This window comes from Protopterus annectens, chromosome 2.part0 (genome assembly GCF_019279795.1).
Source record: "Protopterus annectens isolate FY-2018-M chromosome 2.part0, PAN1.0, whole genome shotgun sequence".
Classification (NCBI taxonomy): Eukaryota; Metazoa; Chordata; order Ceratodontiformes; family Protopteridae; genus Protopterus; species Protopterus annectens.
Window position 1 is genome coordinate 1,431,984,083 of NC_056728.1, and position 16,173 is coordinate 1,432,000,255.

At 37.7% G+C, this 16,173-nt stretch overlaps 1 protein-coding gene across 1 annotated transcript in view; it reads left to right on the forward strand.

Annotated features, from left to right (window-relative positions):
• SEC24D (SEC24 homolog D, COPII coat complex component) overlaps positions 1-16,173 on the forward strand; it is an 866,900-nt gene that overhangs the window by 662,841 nt on the left and 187,886 nt on the right. The window contains exon 15 of the mRNA XM_044061657.1: positions 13,608-13,778. Coding sequence (XP_043917592.1) covers positions 13,608-13,778 — 171 coding nt within the window. The remainder of the gene's footprint in view (positions 1-13,607; positions 13,779-16,173) is intronic.

A 16,173-nucleotide genomic window follows, 5' to 3' on the forward strand; every position in this document is an offset into this window, starting at 1 on the left:
AAATGTACAGCTTGTGTCAGTATTTGTGCTTTTCTTTTTCTTCATTGCTGCCTTACAAAATATTAATTAAGTGTAAAATTTGAGTAAAAGCAAGTACAGACAAAAGGCTCACTTTTTATGCCACTACAGAAAAATCTCATAGTCATTATTTTATGACAGGAAATATACGTGTCTGTGAGGTGACTATTAAATATACTTTTAGTCATACTGGTTTCTAGAAATGTTTGCATCTGCAGCAAAATAATCCCCAATTTTCATCAAAGGACCTGCAATATCTAATTAATTTGCCTCCACTTCCCTACAATTTCTCATACAGTGTACCTGAAATTTCTTTGCAATTTTGGCAGTATTTTTCTGCAGTTTTCCAGTGAACCTGATCATGAGACTTCATGACATCTTCACTTGGAATGCTTCAAGAAGTGCAGCAGATTACATGAATTTTCCTGTAGCATGGCATTAGCATAGTTAAAGATGCATATCCTATGTGCAGCAAAGTTAAAGGAAAAGAAAGTGGTGTACTAGACTGATTTGCTAGCAGGATTTTATAGTTTATTACCAGTGCCGCGTCTCCAATAATGTTTGCTTTGCACTTGTGTGAATGCACCAGAGAGTGATGTTTCCCCGTAGTGCTTCCTAGTTTGTTATGAATTCTTAGGGATTGCATTATTGAAAGAAAATTACTGGGGCCTGAGTTGGCTTTGCATCATGGAGTAATTATGAGAAGGGACTCCCACAAATTCTTCTGTCAAGGGTAAAATTTACCCTGCAGTTCTGAAAAATTGTATTGTTTTGGTAGCCACTTGTATTACTTGTAAGATATTTTTCTGTTTTTCATGTCTTCCTTGTAAATGTAGCTTGCCAGCATACAAATGTCATCTTCATGTTGCTGCAAACTATGTAACCAGAACCACAGACACGGCTTGCTGTGCTGTTGCATCAGCAATGTACTGTCCTCCTATCTTCTCTTGTATCTTCCCTATACAGGTTTTGTGATTGTTGAAGGTTTCAAACCCACTCTTGAACACTGTGAGGTGTGACTGTCCAGTTATTTTTATTGTAAGAGAGAAGGAAGTAGATACATAATTGAGTTGCATTAATAAGCTTTTCTGTAGCTGAGATTTTGTTTAGGTATTGTAAAACAGTAATTATTGAGAGATGCTACTCTGAATTTTTTTAACAAAAGATCTTTATTAAGCAACAAAAATCTTAACTTAGTTTCAAACCACAGCACTTATTTTGTGACAGCTAATGTTCATCAGGGATGAAAGGTCAGCAAGCAAAGGAGAGTTGTAGTGATGAAATTGAATTCATCCTCAAATCTTAGTGAGTACCTTCATGAGGTGGACCCTGTTTTCTACAAAATCTCACCAAGGTGACACTGATATATAGACTGTATTTATATGGCATATATCATGGACAGAAGTAGGTCAAAAATTAAAAAAGATAGCTGGGTGCACAAGACCCAGGATAAATAAATTGCCCAATCCTGGTAGGCACACTGGTGCCAGGACTGGAAAAAATGACAATGTAGAATCCTGAAATTACGGAAACACTTCTACGATGGGACCAGGCCAGGCCAGAGGATGCCCCCACCCCCTGCCCTTTGTAGCAGGAAGTAGCCGTCCACAAAAATCACAAAAACTGAAGAGCCATAAAGACGATACAATGGACTGTTGAGAATAGGAAAGAAATTTTATATTTTTACTATTATGCACAAAGCCCAGAATTTCCAGATACAAGATAAACAAGAAGATTAAGAGAGAAAATAAATAATTCCACAAGAAAAATTGCCAGAGGCTTTAAATAAAAATTTGTGGTGATTAATACTGTGAAGATAGGTGAAGGCTGCCAGTCTAACTAGATAGAATTTTGTAGATAATTCTGTCATTTGTAAATATTAATGTACACCACAGGTTTGTTCTATTAAAGTTGAAAAGACTGTATTGGATGTTGAACTGAAAAAAATGTAACAACAGTGCATTCTGCTGTAAGAAAGCTGATAAGTCAAGCATGGTGAAATTCTTTGATCTAAAACTCGGAGCAGAGATGTCTAGAGGGAGGCATTCTGCCTATTGTTTTGAGGACAGAGTTAATGGCTAGAACTTACATGTATAACTTTTTTTATTGCTCTGGCTTCCTGACCAGCTGCAAGATCAAAAGTCTATTAATCTCTGAGTTATGTTAGCCTGGGAACCAGAAAGAAATGATGTATTCTGAAATGAATCAGTGGTACTGTGTTATCAATTTAAGGACAGAAAGAGTGAGGGCATTTCTGCATTTGTTTTGAGAACATCCAACATCACCAACATTGCCTGTGTTCTATATGTAAGTTGATTTTAGAACTGTGTTTTCTCTTAGATATAGCTAGGAAGTAGGAAGATTAGATTTTTTTTTCTGTATTGATGTCAGAACTTTTCTACTGTATTATTTTAAGTATTTCTCTGTGATCTCTGAACTCTTGACTAGCACTGTGTAGTAAGGAGTATTGTCATGTGTTTTTATTATTAAATATTTTTAAACCTTTCAACTGTGGTTGTTTTGTGTAGAGATAATTTAAGTTCTAGAGTACACTGCATGTATATAGTGGTGTTCACTTTATAATCCCAAAATCCTGAAATATCAAATTTCAGAATTTCGAGATCATAAAGCCGAAACCTGACAATCCCGAAACCACAGAAGCGTGAATTTTAAAATTGCGAAACCTACACTAACCATACACCACACACATACACATACACACACAAACCTACACTACATACAAGCAGGGGGGCAAGCCCCCCTGCACCCCCATGTGGGGGGCTGGGCCCACCACACCCTCCTACTTAAATATACTAACTCTTGCGCTGCACAAACACATGAAAACACCACCACACACCTACAGTCCCCTCACACACACACATCACAGTCACAACACACACTGACACACACACTAAAGCCCCTAACCAACACCTTTAAGCATAAATACTTACCTGAACCTCCACCTATCCATTCACACACCGTAACACCAGAAGCACTACTTCAACATCTCCGAACTTTGCGATTTTGAAATTCGTACTTCTTGGGTTTTAGTGTTTGGAGCTTTTGGCTTTATAATCTTGGGATTCTGAAATTTGAGATTTCAGAAGTTCGGGAGTATAGAGTATTCCCATATACTGATACTGGCCAAGCCACTCCAATAAGTCTTGACTATTCAGTTGCACTTACCATTTGGATAACAATATTGCACAGTAATGATTGGACACCCTTTGTTAAGGGCCTTTTTAGTAGCTGATAAATATTAGTGGGTGGTGGCAAGGGATACTACCATATAGTCTGTGTAAAAGGGGTATAGCTGGAGAACCTGTGCCAGCCTTCCCCAGGAGTGTCCTTGTGGTTATATACAATTCTTATCTCAAAGTATGTGTGTGTGTCAGCTACTTGGGCAGGGACACAAAGCACTGGTTGGACAGAGAGGGTGCTGGAGGTTTTAGCTTGCCCACTAGGCTGAGATCTGGACCTTATGGCTGTGCCAGTGGGGAGTCTTATTGGGGACCTGGAGAGAAAAGGAGAAACTAGCTCAAGATTGACTGTGATCTCTGTATGCTCTTAAGGGAAATTGTACCTTACTGTGTGTGTATTTATTATCCTTTCCCGTATTTGGACACCCCTCACTGGTGTTAGTGGCGAGGATTGAGGCTCCCTGATTGCTGGGCCAGTGCAGAGGCATCACAAATACAACAGATTTTAGGAAAAACAGTATATAGACCAACAAACTTTGATCTCTTTGGAAAAAGAAGCATCTGAGGAAGTGCGAAAATATAAACAACAAAACCTAGATACATGAGAAAGAGAGACTTGATATGGTGCAATATTTATGCAAAGGCGAAAGCCAGATTAATCAACATAAAAAGGCAGCCCAAAAGATATTCAAAGAGAAATACAGGCAAAGGCATCCAGACATGTAAAATTTCACAATAAAAATAATATCCCAAAGAGGGAATGTAGAAAAGCAGATTGGTAAAGTATAAGTTAAAAAAATAGAAGTTGAAGTTATGGAGCGCCTGTGAAGTGAAGGATTTGATGTAGAAGGCCTAACACAGGTTACATCACAGCATGATGGAACGATCCCCATATTAAGGAGAAACAGGAAGATCAGGCAACGTCTGAATAAGAAATATGGACATGGGAAAAAAAGAGAGTTAATATGGTGTATTGTCTATGCAAAGGAGAAAACAAATCTAATCAATACAAAAAGAGCAGCACCAAAAATATTTGAAGACAAATAAAGGCAAAGGAATCCAGACATGGACAATTTACAATACAGAAAATAAAAAGACAGAGGAAAAGTAGAAAAGGAGATCAGTAATGGAGGAGGTAAAGAAATAGAAACTGAGGTTATGGAGTACATCCAAACCGAAGGATTCAGTGTAGAAAATCTAATTCAGAAAGCAACAGAAAATGATAGAGCAATGGATTTCCAAATTAAAGGGAAACCAGTAGAATGGGGAGCAATTGGTCAGGTGCCATATGAAGATATTTTGGATCCTTCCACAGAAAATGAGTATAAGCATTCACTTGAAGCTGGATGGCAAGGTAAGGAACAGGAAACTGTGAAAACTCTGACACAGTTAATGTTGAGAAGTGATAGGCCAGTGAGTTCTCATATGACAGAGCAACAGATTGCATGCGATGAAATTGAAGAGAATGTGCCACAGGAGTATGCAGTAGAACTTTCTATAGAATTCCCAAAGAAAATGGAAAACAAAAAATGTACCCTCAGTTTAGAAAAAAACAAGCTAAGAGAAGAGCTGCTTGACTTAATGAAGATAGACAGACATATTAAGATTAATGAAAGAAATAGATTGCAGAAGGTCAATAAACCCCAAAAAGTCAAAAGTTTGATAAAACAAATGAACTCAGTAATTAGGACTGTCCATAGAGATCCATGCGCTATAACAGACATAAACAGGATATATTACTGTGCAGCTAAATTGACACCTGATAAAGTTCTACCACAAAAACATATAATTAGGACTGTCCATAGAGATCCATGCGATATAACAGAACTAAACAGGATAGATTACTGTGCAGCTAAATTAGTAACTGATAAAGTTCTACCACAAGAACATAGGGTAGTGAGGGAGGGAAAGAGGATAAATCAAATACCATCATGGAAGTATCCAATAGAGAAAACTATAAAGCAACTGAGACAAGAAATGTCACTGTTAGAAGAGTATAGAAGAGGGAGCAGATCTTCGAAAATACTTAAAAAGATAGATGTGATAAAAGCAATGCACAGTATTAGGAGAGATCAGGATCTGTCATGTACTATCACAAATAATAAACTAAGAATTTCAGCACAGGCAGAAAAACTTAGAATATATGCAGATAAATATAAAGGGAGAGTACAAAATAAGCAATTTTTGATGACCCAGAAAAGTTTTATAGAGAAATGGGAAAAAAGGCAAAAGGAATTGAAAGACCACCAAAAAAAGAAGAAATAGATACATTTTGGAGAAGTATCTGTGAAGATCCTGTGGAACATAACAAGTATGCTAAATGGATAGAAGAAGTAAAAGAAAGAATAAGAAGTTTAAAGGTACAGGATATGAAATGGGATGAAGTAACAGCCAGAGAGATTGAAACAAAGTTAAGTAAAGCCTGAAATTGGAAACCTCTCAAGCCCAGATGCAGTAGCAAACTTCTGGTTAAAAGTATTAACATCTTTGCATGAAGATTTAGCCATGAGTAAGAACTATTTATATGTGCACCACGAACAGACACCAACCTGGCTAACAGGAAAAACAATGCTCCTGCTTAAGAGTGAACCTGCAAGCTACCCAAAAAATTAAAGACCAATAACTTGCCTTCCAACGACATATAAACTATACACAGGAATTGATGCCAACAGAGTCTGTAGTCATTTAGAAGAAAACACAATTATGGCAGTAGAACAAAGGGGCAAATAAAAGAAAGTCATATGGAACAAAGGATCATTTGCTGTGAAATAGTCATAGTGGAGACTTGTAAAAAGGGGAAAATTTTAAGTATGACATGGATTAACTACAAAAAACATTTGATAGTACCCGACATGCATGGATGAAAGAGTGCTTAAAAATGTATGATACACCCTATACTGATCAACTACAATACAGTGATCATGAAACAGTGGCACACCACTTTGCAATTAAGCCATGATAAAGGACAAGTTATTATCCCAGGGATAACAATTCAAAGGGGGATATTCCAGGGTGACTCTGTCACTGCTGATATTCTGCCCTTCATCCATTAAGCTGTCTACTTAACAGCCTAGGCCATGGCTATAATTTGGTACCTAGAAAACAACAAAGTATAAGGGCTTCTCATCTTCTCTTTGTCGATGATTAGAAACTGTATAGCTCATCAGATGAGGAACTGAAAGTACAACTGCAAGTTGTCAAAACTTTTCCAGATGATATAAGAATGTCATTTGGTCTTGATAAATGTGCAAAAGTAACCTTTAAAGCAGGAAAACTGCAGCACCAAGAAAACATCAGATTGGGATAATAATGTGATGTAAAATAACTTGAGCAAGAGGGAGTGTATAAATGTTTGGGAATTGAAGGGTCAACAATAAAATATGAATAAATGCAAATAAAACTTAATAAGGAGTACTTTAGAAGACAAATTAATCCTGAAAACAGCGTTGACATCTAGGAACAAAATCCAAGCTATAGACTTATTTGCTCTTCCTGTCCTAACTTAAGAGTTTTGGAGTGATTGACTGGCCCCAAAACGGATAGATTAGATAGGAAAACAAGAAGGATGCTTCATGCCCACCAAATGATTTATAAAAATCAGTGCATACCAAGATTATATATTCCCCGTTCCGAAGGAGGGATGGGCCTCCTTGAAACTGATTACATGTACAGATCTGCAGTCATGGGACACAAGACCCAAATGTAGTGAAAGTTTTAAACATGAGAAGAATAAATCTAAGATGACTTCCCAGCTTAGGCTAGCAGAAGCATATCAGCGTCAAGCAGGAATGGAATCAAACCACAAGTGGATAAAAACCAGGCAGCAACTGAATGTACCAAAAACAAAAGAAAGAATATAAGGTGAAGGAACAGATGAGAAGGCAAGAAATGTGGAAAATGCATATAGTTGCAAGTATAGAAAACTTCTGGAAGAGCCTCATGTTGATCAGGAAAGAACGCAGGAATGGTTAAGGAGCGTCAAATTCAAACCAAGAGATGAAAGGTTAATATTGGCAGCACAAGATAGTGGATTACATACACTTTGGTTTACAAAGTCCATTGAACATGTGGGAGAAACAGACAAATGTAGGTTTTGTAAAACAGAATTGGAAACAGTTGCATACCTCATTGCTGGGTGTGACATACTAATGGCAGAAGGACTGTATACTGAAAGGCATAATAATGTGGCAAGAGTGTTGCACTGGGGATTGTGCAAACATTATGGTATTCAAGAGGCTGAAAAACGCTGGAAACATGAGCCACAAAGCATAATAGAAAGTGAAGTCTACATGGGATCATCCACTGCCTACAGTTCAAAAGATAGATGCTAGAAAACCAGATGTAATGGTCCAAGAAAAGAAGACAAAAGTAGCATTGATCATTGAAATCTCCACACCTAGTGACTACAGTGTCCTGTGTACAGAGACACACAAAGTCATAAAATATCAGGATTTGCAAGTGGAAACGAGCAATGCGGAAGAAAGATACCAAGATAGTTCCAATAGTAGTAGGAGCAATGGGTCTTAAAAAAGAGTCTGCAATCATATTTAGATATGCTACCAATACATACAACTCCATACAAATTGCAGAAGAGCCATTACTGGGCACATTGTGGGTGTTGCGAAGAGCACTTTTGCTGACATCAAAGAGTGAAGCAATACTAATTTCATGAACTTTAATCGTACTTTGACTTAGGAATGGGGTCCATTCCCGTCAGAAACCCAAAAAATCTGGAGAAATTAAAAAAGCAAACAAGAAAGCGAGAGGTGTTCTTACACAATGATACTGGAGACTAAACTGTTGTATACAAGTGCACATCAGGTTATTGAAACCATTCACACAGCACCCACCTCACATAGCACACATCACACACATAGATTAACATATGCTGAGGCACATAAAAACAATTTTCCTAAATAACAAAGACTGCCCAGACCACCCATTGTCAAAGCTATGTCTCAGCAAGCCCAAAGGCACTCAGAAAAAACAACACCTAACACCACACATTCTGTCACTCAGTGAAGCCTCAAACTCTTAAGTCCCTAAGGCAAGCAAGTATACTTCCCTGGACCCTCGTCATAGGGCACTGCATTGTAAGATATACTGATGCCCCTCTAACCAGGCTAAACAAGGAGAAGATCAGTGTTAGTTGCTTATCTGGAGCCAGGATCTGCCAAATCACGGACACACTCACGTCATTACTCCACAGGTACCAGTCTGATTCCATCATAGTCCACAAGGGTGTAATGACCTGAGATATACCTCCCTGGGCTATATAGAGTGAGACATTATGGAGCTTTCAGACTATGTTTCTCAGGCTGGTATGAGCCTAGCACTGCACAGCACATTACCATCACCCAGGATGGTGCCACAATATGAGCAAACAATGATTGATTTCAACAACTGTCTGTTTTTCTGGGGTCATTCTAAGTGAATTCAACATTTGTCAGTTTTGGAGGACATGGTTAACAGACCACATTACTTTGCCAAGGATGGTCTGCAGCTTTCCCCTCTAGGCTTTAGAATACTATCTGAAATTTTATCCATCTCCCCCCATAGTGCCATTTTGGGCAATGCCCAATTGACAAACCTACCAGCAAAGGAAAATTAACTCAACTGAACCTCAAGAGTATTACTGCCCAAAGCCAAGAGCCTAAATAAAGATTTACATTCCCTCCAAGCCCTCCTCACACTTTAGAATGTAGACATCTGTGCAGTTACTGAGACATGGTTTAAAGCGGCAGAGGGAACCCCAGCAGTGTGCAAGGTTTCAGTGCCTTCCACACTTTTAGACCAGTAACTGCACACACAAGGGCTAAAGTTGGAGGTGCCTCAATATATATCAGTAACAAGCATACCTCTATGGTGGTCAAACAAGATGACATGCTTGAGTTCTTCCATATGACCACCATCTTTTCCCTCCTGTCTAATTCATTTATTACCCTATTTTTATTTATTTATTAATTTTCCCTTTCTCCTCTTTCTCTTATAGTGTACTTAAATAAACGTGTAAATAATGGTAGTTTGAGCAATCTATAGCAAGACATTTTTGTTTGTTACTGAGATGTTGTAACTTTACTTCATGTCACATATTCTACGTATCTTTAACTATTGCACTATCTAAGTTAATCTGTATTTCCTCTTAGTCTTCTGTGAGCTGAGATTGAAGTTGGTCCATTGAGATCAGGGGTCAACCACATTCAACAAATTAAAAAAATGATTAAAAGCAGCTACTGAAATTAATCAGAATTTCAGTCTAGTACATTATTAACATTTTCAGATAGAAGTCTAAGTCAAGCTGCGGTAATTTCAGAAGTCTTTATAACACTGCAAGTCCTGTATCTTTATGTATACTTGTATGTCACTGAACTTCAAGCTTTTTGACATTAGTATTTGGCTTCTTATTTACAATACACAGAGTTATTCAGAAATGCATGCTTTGAATCCGGTTGTTTCTGTCATCCGTAAATAGTACAATGACAAATATAGCAAGTCTTGATAACTGTATTTCAGCCCGGTTACTTTATTTATACTTGTGAGTAAACAGCCATTGATTAGAATCTAACAATATTTTAGTCTGGGCACATTATTGAAGCATTCAACTAAATGTCTTCCTATTAAAATCAAATTGGATTTAGATCAGAAGTATTTATGCATACAGAGACTTTCTACAAAGTGAAAGCCGTATCTATTAAAGTGTATCCAAGCGTTTCAATATAAATGTTACATTATATAAATTTAACTTTATGAGCCCCATTAAGGAGCCTACATTCATAAGCCTTGTTTACTTTTAGTAGTCAAAGTCATCTCAAACAAACATATATATCTGAGTGTCAGTCATATATATATATATATATATATATATATATATATATATATATATATATGCTTGCAACATTTAGAGACGTGACTAGTGATAAAGCAGTTTTATTTTGACTTCTTACTTACATCATTTATAACTACAACATTTTAGCTTTTATACCTACATGTAGAGATTAAGATCAGATAGAGCAAATCAGCAGTTTTAATGGCAGTTGTGGTGCATTTCAATGTATTATATATGTTAGACTTTTAACTTCACAGCTGTTAAGCTCAGACAAAATAATGTTGTCATCTGGAATCTTTGAGTAGCACTGAAGACTCAAAACATATGTAGAAATGTAATCAGCATTCATGTGACTAATCACAATATATCATAAACATAATTAAAGAACCAGCAGCTTCATAAACATTTTCACATTAACAGTTTTATTGTTTCCTTTCCCATTCATCCTGCTCAGCTTCTTCAGGCAGGTGGTCTGCAGCCCTCACCCAAGCAGACTGTTCAGTTTCCCAAATCTATCTCAGTCTGCCATGATAAGTCTGTGTTCTTCTATTGCTGATTTCACATTTGAGTACTTATGCACCACTCAGAACCTACACGGCCACAAAAGTAATCTTATATCTAAGTTTTTTCCTTTTAAATTCGTAAATAGAATCTGAAAATTATCTCCTTTATTAAAGTATAGCAATGGCCTGACTGCCACAGAACCTGTTCTCTCTACCAGACAGTGGCATCCTATAAGCTTTTTCAATGCCCTATGTTTGTTTTTACAAATAAGCTTTTTCAATGCCCTATGTTTGTTTTTACAAATCCAGTCCATACTTCCATTCTGAATTTATAGGTTCATAGGTTGGTACTAGGCTGTCAGCCCTGGGGCCTATACAAGCCTAGCCATAACAATTCCTTGGCTATTTCTTCCCACACTATTTACTTCCCTGGACCCCTGTCTAGCAGGGCAACTGACGTGATTCCCGGGGTGAATTTCCTTTCTCCCATCTAATCGTCAAGGTTCATTTTGAAGAGGGCCAAAGAGGCACTCTGCTTGACATGTATGGGCAATCTATTCCAGAGTCTGGGGAGTCTCTGGGTCAGGAACCTATCCCTCCAGCATGTTTTGTTTATTATGATGACAAGGTTTAGATTTCCTGGAGCGTGTGGCTCTGAGGGACTGGGATTTCTTTAAGTGTAGCATATCCAGCAGCTTTGGGTTTGACATGGCCTTGTATGTTAAGCAGAGATCGCCTCTGAATAGACGATATGCGAGAGTATAGCTGCAGTTTTTTAAGGCGGTCAGCGTAGGGCATCTGCTTTAGGCCTGTGATTCTTTTAGTGAGGTATTTCTGTGGCCTTTCCAGTTGTTGCAGATGTCTTGAGAGGTACATACCAAACGGGGCATTGTATTCTATAATGGGTCCAATGAGGGATGAGTACAGTGGGACAATGACCTCCTTTTTTCTGGATGAAAAGCCCTTTGTGATGAGGTGTGCCACATAGTAGGATTTCCTGACTGTTGTGGTGATGCGGTTATCGAAGGTGAGACCACTGTCCACCTGTGTCCCTAAGTCTTTTATCACACTTTCAGTGTTTAGTGTACTGCCATCTATATGATAATTCATGGGTACATGTTTTTTCCCAAAGGGGATAACTATACATTTCTTGGCATTGAGCTTGAGCCCATTGCTCTGGCACCATAAATCTGTTTCTGTAAGGCCCATTTGTAGACTATCCACATCATTTGAGGATTCAATAATGGCTTCCAGTTTGCAGTCATCTGCAAAATTTGTTAGCCAGAGTCCCTTAGTGTTGGCCTGTACTTCAGAGAAGTAGATGCCAAACAAGAGCGGTCCCAGGACTGAACCCTGAGGTACTCCACTTGTCACTTGTCTGGAGCTGGATTTGGAGTCGGCTACTTTTACAGTGTGGGTTCTATCAGTAAGCCAGTTAGCAACCCATTGGGTGACATAGAGATTAATGCCCAGCTTAATAAGTTTATCTATGATTCTAGAGTGGGGGATGGTGTCAAAGGCCTTGGCAAGGTCTAGATATGCTGTGTGGACCACCTTACCCTTGTCCATGGCTCTGGAGACTGATTCAAAGAAGTCAGTCAGGTTCAGGAGACAAGATTGGCCCTTCACGAACCCAAACTGGGTGGGGTCCAGTGTTTGAAGGTTGCCAATGTCTTTGTTTATAAGTTCCATGATAATACGCTCCATGGCCTTACAGATAAGGCTCGTCAGACGGATGGGATGGTAGTTTCCAGGATCCAAGTTGGATCCCCCCTTGTGGAGTGGGATAACTGTAGCTCTGCGCCACTCATTGGGCACGAAACCTGAGGTGAGGCTATGATTAAACATGACACTTAGGTGAGGTGCCAGTTCATATTGTAGTTCATGTAGTACACAGCCTGGGATGTCATCTGGTCCCATGGATGCTGTATTCTTAGCTTTGGAGAGTGCGTTTTTTACCTGTGTGGCCATTATTACCGGAATTTGGCAATCTTCCGGTATTGAGATGGGCCATTTAGAGGGTGAGAGGGGTGTGAAGTTGGCACTGAATCGATCTACCAGGATATTGGCAATATCCTTGGGATCAGTATATTTAATGCCATTCTGTTATAGCTCAGAGCAGATCTGAGCATTGCCATTTAGATTCTTGACATAGTTATAGAATGCCTTGTGGTTGTCTTTGGAATCTTTGGCAATTTTATTTTCGTAACTAGCTTTGGAGGATTTTATGAGGGATCTCAGTTTCTTACTGAGGCTGGTAAGGTAGTTTTGTGATAAATCCTAGACATTAATGCACAACTGGCTTGCAAAACTTCCCTTCCTGTTTTGTCCTCTAAACTTACCAGCTGGTGCTGTATATAGACCATATTTCCAACCATCTCTGAGATGTTATCTCAGAGTTCCCCTGCAGTCTTTTACAACATCACCAAAATATGCTTTTCCTTTACTATATTACCATCATTTACCTTGTACATCTCCACTTGCTTGGCATAACTACTGAACTCACCAGCTAAAAGATTCAAGTCATGCAGTATTCCTTTAAGGGATGCACTAACATCTTTTGGTGGGTGCCAGTTTATCACACTAGTCTGAACTGGGATATTACCAGTCCGAGAATCTGCTACATGTTCTTCCTGACTTTCATTTCCTCCTGAGCCATTGATTGCCACTGTCTTGAAAATTACACCTTAAGATGACAATATCAAAAAATTCACGTCAAACAAGCTATTATATCTGGCATTCTGTCAGAATTCAATCTTTATAATGTGCAATGACCAGGGAAGATGTCCATCTGTACATGTGGACTTTTAAACAATACATTTTAAAGCTTGGGTTCTGCAAGTACTTTGATGGAGTCAGTCTCATTTTTGGGATTTCTCATTTTTATTTAAGAGTAAAACAAACTGTAAATATTATCACATTTTATTTCCAGTTATATGGTTATAGGGTTTGATATTTTATTCTGTACTTGCAAAAATCTGTTTCAGCACATAATATTTGAACTGAAAAGGAATGTTTAAAATAAAATATAGATTGAGTTGTTTCATTTCTTTCCTACAGACCTTGTTCCTGCCTCAGAGTGGAATTTATGAAACCTTGGCCAAAGAATGTGTTGCTAACAGCTGCTGTGTGGATCTGTTCCTTTTCCCCAACCAGTACATAGATGTAGCAACCGTGGGACTTGTGTCATTGCATACTGGAGGAACTCTCTACAAGTACAGTAATTTTCAGGTAAAAACACAATAATTGTTGCTTTTGCCAGTACTTAACAGAAGATGTATATTTATTAGCACAGCTCTGTAAATTCTAGTATACACTACCTCATTGATCATTAATAAATAAATAAATTTTGCATGCTTGCTACCTCTTCTAGTTTCTACCATATTGCTTTTAAACATGTCAGAACTCCTGGTCTGAGCCTGAAAATGGTCCAGAAGGATCAAAGCTCTCCCACAGTCCATAGGTACTTACTAGGCTTGCAGTCCAGAGGACCATTGAGGTGCCTAGCCCAAATTTACAGCTACCCCCAAGCAAATGGTGGCTGAGGGAATCAAACCCTATATCATAGGAACATACAGCTCATTGCCATAATCTTCTGCACCATCTGCCAAGACAATTCCATTAAAATGCTCTGCAGGGAATGTGAGCCCAAGCTGTGGTGACGGGAGCACCAGATCCTAACAATTAGACCACCAGGGACTATCCTAAATTAACAAATATAAATAAATAAATAAATGTTTAGAAAATGAGTCCATTAAATTTTCTTTGTGGTGTAAGACACATTGGTTTGAAAAAGTCACGTGTGACAGGAGAGCCTGTGTTTCATTATATGAGTTATAAGCTGCAGGTGTTGGACTTGAAGTATTTATTTATTTAACTGATTATTTAGTTACTGGCCAAGTAGTTAAGACTAATCAAAAGGACTTTTGCCAGCAATAATTCTAGTTGTCAGTATGAATATCACCAGGAGCATCTTTAATAATGAATTTTAGAATGCAAAACTGAAGACACATAGAATTAAACAGAATACAGACTAAGATGGTGATTACGGTGCAAATGGAAGATGTCAGAAAAAGGTGAAATTGAGATAGAATGGAAAATAGTGGAACAGGTTAACAGCTTCAAATGTTTGGAAGGTGTAGTTGAGAAAGGAAGTCTGAATGAAGTGATCAAAACTCAAATCAGAGGAGGGGCGTGGCCAAGGATGAACACAGGATAGCAGCAGATTTCTTCAGCTCCACCAATTTCATTACATTGACAGGAATTAATTACTTAAAAAATTAATTCTTGAAGTAATTTTCTTTCTAAATATGTTTGTTTTATATAGTTCTTGAACTATATCTAAAAAAGAAAGGAAATCTTAATAATATTCCTGTCAGAAATTACTTTGGAAATTTTCCTGTCAGTTTATCAGTCTGAAATGAGTTCCAGTAAGACAAAGTCTCAAGACTCCAGCATCAAGAAAGAACTTCAGTCTCTGATAATTATAGTCCAGCAACTTACTGCTAAGATGGATAAAATGGATACTAAAATAGACACTTTCATAGAAAAAACTACAAAACAGATAGACTTGTTACATATGGACCTGCAACAACAGAAGATCCAGATGACAGGCATAGAAGAAGCTGTGAATGACATGGAAAATAAAATACAAGAACAGGAAATCAACATTGAGTTTCTGCTGAAACAAAATACACATTTACAAACAAAGCTGGATGACCTGGAAAATAGATCTAGGCGCAATAACATTAGGATTTTTGGACTGCCAGAAAATATTGAAGGTAACAATATTACTTCTTTTTTAACAACATGGCTCCCTAACACTTTAGATTTACCAGAAGCATTCTCTTTTGGTATCGAAAGAGCACATAGATCTATAGCTAATACTAACTCTAACAAAAACTATCCTAGATCAGTTATAGTTAGATTTCTATCATCTTTTGATAAAGAGATGGTTCTTAAATCTGCTTGGGCTAAAGCTCCTGTTAAGTTTAATGAGACAACTGTGCGTTTTGACAATGACTATTCTTCCATGGTAATTGCTAAAAGAAAAGTTTTTCTGCCACTAATAAGGGAGCTTAAAAAGCACAGTTTAAAACATACCTTCTGTTTCCTGCCAAGCTTAAAATCTTCCTTCCTGATGGTCCTAAGGTCTTGATGATTTAGACTCTGCTTTACTGTTTGTCAAAGAAAAAGGATTTTGGATAAAATAGAAGAAATGGAATGGGCTAGTTCTTCATTAAAGAGATTGGCAACTGAAGCTTCCTGGAAGACTTCAGAGAAGAAGAAGAGACTAAAAAACTAATGATTTGTTATATGTTTTTTTTCTCTCTCATCATTTTAGTTCATTATTAATCTTTTGAATATAGTTCCTGCATTTCCAGAAAGCCACAAATATTTTGGAAAAGATTTAATCAAAGTTATTCTCTATGTGCAAAGAAATGTTTTGTTTCATAACCAGTCAAAATGCCTGAGGATTTAATGGCAGGCTGTGACTCGATTTGTTTTCTTTCTGAAAAAGTAAGGTTAGTAATTTGATACATTTTTTTATCTTTACCTTTTTTTTTCCTTCTTCTTTTATTATTTTCTTTGTTTAAACAATGACATTCTATTTAGATTATGTAGT